General features: G+C 35.9%; 1 protein-coding gene across 2 annotated transcripts; it reads right to left on the reverse strand.

The window, feature by feature from the left end:
- Window positions 1–3,529: 3,529 nt before the first annotated feature.
- LOC113728021 (digalactosyldiacylglycerol synthase 2, chloroplastic-like) lies at window positions 3,530–9,734 on the reverse strand. Of its 2 annotated transcripts, none has more exons than XM_027252480.2 (5): window positions 9,616–9,734; window positions 8,266–8,634; window positions 6,260–6,523; window positions 5,701–6,050; window positions 3,530–4,570 (listed from the first exon to the last, which is right to left on the reverse strand). In XM_027252480.2, the coding sequence occupies exons 2-5, from the start codon at window positions 8,548–8,550 to the stop codon at window positions 4,078–4,080; spliced, it is 1,392 nt and encodes a 463-aa protein (XP_027108281.1). In that variant the 5' UTR covers window positions 8,551–8,634; window positions 9,616–9,734; the 3' UTR covers window positions 3,530–4,077. The 2 variants fall into 2 exon arrangements, with proteins under 2 accessions (XP_027108281.1, XP_027108282.1); XM_027252481.2 differs by lacking the exon at window positions 9,616–9,734 and adding an exon at window positions 9,306–9,444 and having other exon boundaries at window positions 3,886–4,570.
- Window positions 9,735–9,877: the final 143 nt, after the last annotated feature.

A 9,877-nucleotide genomic window follows, 5' to 3' on the forward strand; every position in this document is an offset into this window, starting at 1 on the left:
TTCCTATCCGTTCAAGTACAAATTAACTTTTTTTTTCATTGGAGGCTGACATGCCATTAAACCGTAATAATTAAATTTTGAGAGCTATAAATTGCTCTATAAGGATTTTTTTTTTAATCATCAATATTTGAGTACTTTAAAATCCAAAACTTATGTATGCATACCTCTAAGGGATAATTTCACAAACCTCCCCTGAAGTATCTGACAATTGCAGAGAGCTCCCCTCAAATTTTAGAAATTACACCTAGTTTACTATTTTGGTAATAAAATAGACCTATTAGGCTAGATTTTTTTCCTCAAATACCCTAAATTACCCCTGTTCTATGAAAAAACAAAAGAAAACTAGTTTCTTCAACACTTTCTTCCAAATTTGCAATAACACCACCACCAAAACACTTCAAACTCCAACGCCAAATCTAATTATTTCCAAGCATGTGGCAAACTTACTAAGCAAATAGTTTGAACGGTTCAAGAATTTCAGTAGCCCCAAAAATCCCAACATTTGTCTTGTAATATTATCCCAGCCTAAATGTTTTTGAAAAATCAATTCTCCCTTGACAACCAACAACTAAACTCATACTCTAAATTTTAATTTAATACCTAGCATTGTCGCAAAACAAATAATAATCTAACCTACCAGCACCAGTAGAATAATACTTCAATCTCCATGGAAATATATATTAACATTGTAAAATAGAGTAAAGCCATCCATAACAAAACAAGAACTAACAATATTAATCAAGTAAAGAAAATCAAATGCATTTATTAACATGCTATACAAGTTTTCAGGATAATAATCAACCTAACAATTCCCACTAATTCCTCCTCTTCCATGCTTCTTAGTTATCAATTACATTATTTATTTCTTTGTCATCACTACAAACATATTCATTTCTTTTTAGTTGACAATAAAATCTGCTCGTGCAGGTAAACTAGTGCCATATTCATCAAGTAAACAGATATGGTTATGTTATGGTAGGTCATCATTAAGATAAACAGAGATGTAGGTATAAAGAAAAAGTAAGAGGAAAGGAAAGGCGAAGAGACAATAAGAGAAAGGAAGAAAGAATGGTTGCTTACAAGAGTGAGAGAAAAGAAGAAAAAAGGAATGACGGTTGGTGGAGAATAGAAGAGGTAGGGGTTCGTTTTCTTTTTTCTTTTTCTTGGTTTTATTTAACCCTTGCATCATATTGTGAATTATCTACTAAGTGAAGGACATTATAGTCATATTATCACATCAAGGGAGGTTAGTGTAATTTTTTAAACCGGAAGGGAGTTGAGTGAAATTGTCAAAAATCTCAAGGGAGGTTTGTGAAATTATCCCTACCTCTAAAGAGAAATAACCCATTTAGGAGAAAAAAGTAAATAAGGATACTTAAATATGGTAAATAACGCTACACCACATAATACAGTCATGCACCATTATAAGGAAAAGAGATAAAAAAAAAAAAATCATCCGTGTAGTGTGTGTGTGTGTAGACACACGTATATTATATGTGTGTGAATTTAGCAAATTGACTTCTTTTGCTTTTTTTTTTCTACCCCTTATTGACTTTACAAGGAAAAAAAATTCAATCTGAATTTCTTTTTATTTCTTTTTCCTTCTCAGACTAACCTTAATAGGAAAAACATTAAATGTGAGCAAACAAGTCCCCTAACCTTTTTTTTTTTTTTTTTTTTTGCATTTCAGTTGATATCTAGAAATTTACTTTGATTTCTAAGAATTCATCCCAGTTTTGAAATTTTCATTTAATGCCTTCTAAATCTCGGTACGAAATTGCCCCTTAGTTAAAAAGCTCGCTCCAAAGACTAGAGATTCAAAAATAAGAAATTGTAGTACAAATGTGCAAAGGAAAACAAAATCTATTTGCAACTTATCATGGGATTTTCCAATTTTTACAATGGATCTTTATATTTTTATGGTAGCAGTTTAATACCAGAATTTCTCACACGGGTTAAGGCTTTTTGGGAGATTTATATTCTTGATTTTGTGCTAAAGAAATTTTGTTGGTTGGGAACTCTACCATTTCTAGTGTACTCATGGATGGGACATTATAACTTGTAATGTATACTATAAGATGCGCAAAAACAAGTAAATATATACGACCCATAACACTAAAGAACATGTTCATTTAACAAGCCTCTTCAATACAACAAGGAAATGTTTACTTGCGATATAGTACAAAACTAAATCCCCCTCTTCTTCTTTGTGGCACCGGTACTCCGATCTAGCTGCTGGAGGATTCTTGGATCCATGTTGAACGTCGATCAAAGTTGACGTCCTGCTTATTTATAGCTTCAGATCCTGCCGTAGGTCCAGTTGCTTCTGTACCGCCTGGACCAAGCAGAATCATTCGGTGATGAAACAATGAGGGCACCTGCATGTGCGGTCTCTAGGATTTTGGTTGAGTACATATCAGACGTTCACTTCTGTGCATGGTTCGCCGTCGCGGTCGCGTCGCGGTATCAATTGTTCCACATCTATCGCGGCATATTAATTGAATATCGAATAATACGCACATTATAGCACATGAAAGTTTTCAAAAATTTTGAAAAAATTACTAAAATTAGAAAATACTAAAAAAGACAATTTTAAAAAAAATCCGAGTCGACTTTGAGCTGACTCGAATATATTGGCCGATATCATGCATCACAGATTCGAATCGGCCGAGTCAGAGCGAGCCATCGCGGATATAGTAATATCGGCGATTCGGGGATCGGATATAGTAATATCGCCCAGTTTTACCTAGACAGCAGCTCCAAGAGGACTCAGCACTGAAACCTAAACAGCTCTCTCGGTTTCTGGGATCTCTCAAAGCAGGCCTGTCTTTTTTGTTATACACATTGCGTGCCAAATGTTAGGCCAAGGGGACGTCTCGAGGACGAAGGGCTTTAACGTGTATAGACAACGTTTTATTATGAGGATGTGTTCACGCTAGCTGCATTCCCAGTGAAGCATCCTTGTTTGACTAGTACACTGGATTCTATGGGCAGTGCTCATTTAGGATTCAAGTTTTTTTTTTTTGGAGAATGGCAGGTATATACCAAAGATGTTATAAAGAACATTCCCATTGTGACATGCAGTACTTTCTATCAATTTTCAAAGTTGGCAAATGTTTGAAGATTTCGCATATTTGGCAAATCAATAGACTATTTGTTGAGTTTTAAATAATCCATGAAGAATTAAGGCATATAACATTGGCTTGAAACTAATGGAGCAATAACGAGAATCATAAGAAATTATGATTCATATAAATTTAAGCAATTTCAATTCTGATGACAATAGTTATAGCAAATGGGTAGACAGTACGAGTTAAATAGAAGCGCATATGTTTCAACAATATCGTTGTATACTCTAAGATTGAGTTCACTTGTGAAAAATCTTTTTATTGACTTACAAGCCAATTTATTAATTAACATCAAAAGAAAACTAGCAAATCAAAGCGTACAGTTAAACTGTGGAAGGTGAAGGAGATTCTTTTAAAAGGAAGAAAGGAAAAAGTGAAGGAGATAGAGGATGTGCAAGCACTTACACTGGAAACATTTTCTAATTTACAGTCAAAACGGTATCTGGCTTCAACCCCTCATGCCAGTCAACATAAAGGAGCTGGGGCAGACAGCGAAAATGTTTCTTGAATACAACGATTCATGTTTATAGGATTAGAACAACAAGACCACCCAAAAATATGCAAAATTCCAACAAACATAAGATGCTCAATTCATTACTAGCACGAGTCATCACTGTACATGGAAAAGGAGACAAGAGCTAACACTTTTTCACATGGGTCACCAAAGCCTGCTAAGACTCAGGTGAAGATTAAAGAAAGGAAGAGAAGAATGTCACATTGTACCGATAGGCACACTTCACAGAAGTTCTCAAAATCCTTTTATCGGGAAATTTTACTGTGCTGTTTGATTGTCCTCGTTGTTATGCCGTTCTGTGGTTGCAAGAGAAAACACCATAATACATGCATCTCAAAGCAACGTCAGTATTATTTCCATTGGAATAAGCAAGTTGAGACCCCCAGTGATGATTTTGCATGATGTCCAAACACCGCAGTTTAATTGCATTCTTCATCAGAAGCCCCATTTCCCAGGATAAGTTGCGCGTTTTTTTGGAGGTGAAGCCAAGCCAAGCTCTTTACGTTGCTCTTCATCCGGTTTTTCATTTAGAAATCCAGTTCCCAGAGAGTGCATCATTGCTGATGCATCCTCAAGGTTCTTCCGCAAATTCAAAGATGTGGACATGTATAGTTTTGAAGGTGTCTTTTTCAGCTTTTTTGTCGGCACAGCATCCAGATTTGCAGCTTTTAGAAACCGCTCTGTTGCAGCCTCCCAAGAAAGCTCGTGTAGTTGGTCCTCAGTTAATGGAGAAGGCTCATCATTTAATGCTTTGTTTGTAGCTTCGACAAATCCTTTAGCATTATCATATGTTTTGCAGTTTGGGAACTGCTTGAAGAAGTCATTCGAAGGATGATTGGCACAGACAACTGTTTTGCCCATTGCTAAAGCTTCAGCTGTGGTTGTGCAGACCACGTCTGTTGTGCTTGGATTCAAGAATACCTTGTAGCTGGAATAAGAAAAGAGCACTTCAGTTCATATATAATCTAACTCTTGCTGATCCTGAATAAAATAAACCATATTTCTTGCGACAAGCTTTACCTTTTGCCTTAAATATTATCTTTCCTAGAAAGTTAGCTAATTATAGCATCAAGTTTTTTCAGAACAATGTATGGGCCAAGATGAAAAATAGGTCCAGGTACAGTAAAACCTATATTTTGTACAATAAAATGATATTGAAAGCACACACAAGAAGATTAAGATTTATATGGGCCAATCTACATGAATGCTCTTCCAGTAAACCAGATGAACTAAAAAAGTATCTGCACTTGAGACATGTTCTAAGATGATTCTTCTTCTCTTCAAACCATCTTTATGCTTTACATGCAAGCATGATTCATATGAAATTACTTCTGAGTCTTCTAATATAATTTTAGCAAGAAATTCATAAATGGCAACGTTTGGGATTGAGATTTACAAGGAAGTGAGAACCATATTACCACTTAACACATTTATTTACCAAAAATAAATTCCATATAAGAGGCAAGACCATATTCACATAAAAGATAATTTAACGTTGTTACACATTGGGTACCCAATCCTTGCCGATACTCTTAAAACAGTAACAGCAACAGTATCAAATATATGAAATTTTTTCTGTTTGGTCTCTGATAATGCAAATAAACATTTTCTAAGACAAAAAATGATCCACCAAGATGAGTAAAACTTCTTCAGTAAAACCAACAGATACTTTTTAATGTTTCTACTTGCTTAAATAAACTTGAAAGGTTTTAGTAATTCATTTTAGTACTATACATCCTGCATTCCACATTCTGAAGTCATAATCAGTTCCATTATTGTAGTCTAGTTCTGGCTCACAAGTGTTTAACTGCAGGACTTGCAACAAAAGGTCATAGAGCAGTTTTAGAGTTCCAATTAAATGCAAAAATTTGATATAGACCTCTCATCCCTCAAAAACATAGATTCACTAGTGCTAGTCTGCAGGCAAGAAAAGTGGTGTATAAGAAAGGTTAGTGAGTTAAAATTGAAAAAAAAAGAAAAGAAAAGGAAAGAAAAGAAGAAGTAGAAGAAGAAGCAGGAGAGGATACTAAAGGAAAGTAAGTGGTGCCAAGGGCTCACTCATGAAACAAAGGATCAGCATGATCACGACCAGGGTGAACCCTAACTGCTAACTCTAGCTTCTTGGCACTTTCTTGAACTGCAGCTGAATCCTCTCCATTACCATATAAGTCAACCTCAAGACCAGCTAATTCTTTCTGATGATCACGGAGAAGTTTCAGAAGCTCCTTGTAGCCTTTATTCCAAACCATCTTCCCAATGTAGTAGGCACCCTTGGTGAAGGCCTTGTCTCCATTCTGCAGTTGTTCTTTCTTTTTCTTGCCAATTTCAAGGAACTTTGGGTTGACCCCATGGACATTGCAGATGATAGATTGAGGTAATTCCTGGGTGGCAGCAGATAACCTGATCACCTGCCATTTTAAGACAAGTACTTTTAGTAAGTATACAGACAACAAATTCGGTATTTATACTCTGATTAACAACACTAGAAAATTTATAGAAATCACAAAAAGATCGAAATGGACATCACAAAAAGGATGGGGATAGGATGGGAGTCTGTCCCCATCAGAAGCAATATATAGGTTTTTCACAAACAAACGATTATCAGAAAACCACGTACCCTGTGGCAGTATATGCCAACAACCCAATTATTAATTTGTTTCACTAGAAATGCTTCAAAGAAATTCTTCTCTCTCTTCACATATTCCAAGTAATTGGTATGAACAACTCCAATAACTAGGCGGAATTTTTTTTTCCATCTCTTCCCATGGTGATACCATGTAAGATGCTCAGGCTCCTCAAGAACTGCTATATCAGCCTCTTCATCTGGAATGACTTCTGTAATATCCCCTAATGCAAGAATGCTCCTTTTTTCTAGAGAGAACTGCAAAGCAAGAGCAAATTTCTTAGGCTACTGATGTTACACAAGCATGTAGTGAAGATGACTAAGCATAAACTTACTTCAGACAGAATCTTTAAATAGTCATGTGCATGGTTCAAAGATCACGACAGAGCAGTCTAGGGTGGATATGAAAGCCATAAGTAGTTCCCAAGTTGATCAAATGGAAATGCTTCTATTCGGTTTCAAGAAATAAGTGTATCAACATTAAATACTTCGTGACAACAACATTAAATACTTCCTAATGTCACGGGAAGTACATCACATTTTCAGTGTTATCTAGGTAGGACACCAGAGACCCAATAGACTTAACCAAGGATAGGAGTGAAACCTACAATCTTGGGAACATATCTTCAGCGAGTAAACAGGTAAAACATCAGAATCTCTTTTTTGACAACCTTCTTGTATATCTCAAAAAATCTCACCATTGCTATAACTATAATTGAATTCAACTGATGCCAATACATTGTATGCACTCTGGATAAGTTATGAGGGTGTGTCTGAAGAGGAAGAGGGTCTACAACCTAGAGGCCATGAGTTGACTAAACACTACAGTAGCCTCCTTTGTACTTTTCATCATCCACTGAATGGACACTTTAGGTATCAGACTGCACAAATTTACATTTACTAAGCATTTTCTCAACGTGGAGTTCTATGCAAACTTGAAATTTTCCTCACAACAAAGCCTGATTAGAGAGGTCCAGTTTGGCTTCCCATTGGAAGAAGAGGGTAACATTCTATCCATGCGCTATGAGCTTCCCCAGGGACACAAGTCAAAGTACAAATGGCAAGACCAACAACAAACCCTCTATCAAATCCATTCTAGTTAAAGGACACAACCCAAGTTGTTAATCAGGGGAATTCAGTATCCAACCACCATGCCATTCTTTGCGATGATCGTAAAAATTTTTTCAAATCCCAAAAATGCAAAACAAGAAACAAACACTTTTCCACCATTGTGGAACTTCAAGTGAGAAACTCCACAATGCTGCCATTATTATTCTTTGTTCATGCTCAACATATTCACAGGAGGAAAAATCCATTAACAGGAAAAGGATAAGTACACTGAAGATAGCAGTTGAGATGAAAACTTTTGATCCAAGTTTAGCATTTTAGGTATCATTGAATTACATCATAAGACTTCAAAAAGTATATAAAGAAACTGAGACATGACAGAATTAAGTATTTATACAAAACTCTTTACTTTGGGCTTCAAGTCCAAGCTAGAGTCATATTACTTATAAGAGAAACAGAAAAAAAAAAAAAGAAAGAAAAGAAAGAATGCTATGTAATTAAATACCAAAAATAGAGAAGAAAATCATCAGTTGGTTTCTCAAATTGATTTGTCTGTTTGAATGTTATCTTTTCTAGAACTCTTCCTTTTATGCCAAATGACCAGACAAAGAAAATTTTCCTTCCAAGATTCATAGCAAAGCAAACAAGGAGAAAATAGTCTAGAATTCTCCGAACTGCTAAGCAAAGATGCAATCTTTTGCCATTGCACTGAAATTGTAGTCGCATATGCACAAAGTCCCAGTACAGATGAGTATATCAGTACCTAGTATCATTAGAAATGAAGATATTCAAAAACACTCGTACTGAATATTAGCACATAGACAACCAGATGTTTCATCCAAAAAACATGCCACGGATGCTTGCTAAGTGCTTTTGATAAATTAACATGCAAACATTCTCGCTGAAGTTTTAAGTTAAGAAACTATGACTACCTTGCCTGGATAAAAACGTATATTAAGAAGTGATGTGAATCCAGTCCTGTCTTCAAGCCACTGGCGAACATATTTCTCTTGTTGTGCAGGCGAATCGTATGTAATATTGTCAGGATACACATGTTTTTGATCTTTGAGAGACAGCCAAGGAATCACCAAGGTGACCTTTCTCCCCTCATCTTTTGCCAGATATGCAGCTCTGAAAAGAGGGTTGACGGAAGTTCCAGTTAACCAAGGAAGACTTGCAGTAGTAAATATTGCGATATGCTGCTGCTTCTTTTCCATCTTCTCATCAGATAGAAATACCACAATGAATTGACCTTGTACCAACTCAAAAGGTTGAGAAGGATCTTGAACTCAAATTCTGAACTGCAAGTACACATTACATTCAAAGATATCAACAAACATTGTCAAATACATATGTTTTGCTAGTTTGCAATAATTAATCTAACCTTAAGCAAAAAGCAAATACAAATCAAGAAAGAATCAAGAAACTGCATTAATAATGAAAATCAAGAATCAGCTCCCTACGGAAGAAATAGAACACATCAATTTTGACCACATACACGCTAAACAGAGAAGAAAAGGTATATAACGATCACAGAAAATCAACTTTCAGATTAATTCCGAGAATATATTGTTTCCGAGGTTGACAAAACAGGTAAACAGAATTCTATAAAGCAAAGAAAACCCCAAAGATCAAGCTTGAAATTCATTGCTTTAAGCATATACAAACTACTCCACACGCCAAGATTATAAACTCCGCATGTAACTTATAAGGAAAAAAATCCATTGATTTTGCCAACATGATCCCTAATATTATCCGTTAAAATTACCCAAATGACAATAACTTTCCATCCTGCCAATTTGCAAGAACCTAAATAAATCCAAACATGGCTCAGAAGTCTATGTGGGATTCGCTTAGAATCAGCCTCAAGAAAACATAATCAAATAAAAACGTAAGCAAAGAAGCATAAGTAAAAGCAAACAAAAAAATAAAAAGGGACAAAATAAAATACACATATTTTGGGATTCCTTACGTATTTCCTCCCCCAGCAAGCCAACTGGGGTTGACGAAATCAGAAGTTATGCAGTTTCTTGCAAGAAATATAAAATAAAAACAACAAAAACGAAAAACAACGAAATTTGTTGGTTTAGTGATTGAGAATAAAGGTGAAATTCGTTTCTGTACTGTTATGGAGCTAAAATGAGCTGCAAGCCTGTAACCGTCATGGAAGATTCCAGGCATCAATTGGTATTTCCCATTCTAAATATTCGATTCGGATTTTATTTTAATAATTTTGTAATTAGGTACATTTATTGTTGAATACCAGAAAGTGATCTTAGTACCTGGTGGCCGGAGACGAGGAAGCACGCGCTAAGAGGAGAACGGTAGTTTCCTCGAAGCGAATGCACAATTGACTCTCTGGTTGGAATCGTTTGTTCTTTGATATGTCGGCTGAATTGGTTGTGACGTACTTGCGGCGCTGGAGATTGGGGTCCACGCACTGTTTTGATTGGTTACACTACTATCACGTAACAGAGTCAAAAAGGCCTGCAAGTCCAGGGGACCATTGCTTCCGTCAATTCCAGGTACAAGCTGAGCTCACCT

This window comes from Coffea arabica, chromosome 2c, assembly GCF_036785885.1.
Source record: "Coffea arabica cultivar ET-39 chromosome 2c, Coffea Arabica ET-39 HiFi, whole genome shotgun sequence".
Classification (NCBI taxonomy): domain Eukaryota; kingdom Viridiplantae; phylum Streptophyta; class Magnoliopsida; order Gentianales; family Rubiaceae; genus Coffea; species Coffea arabica.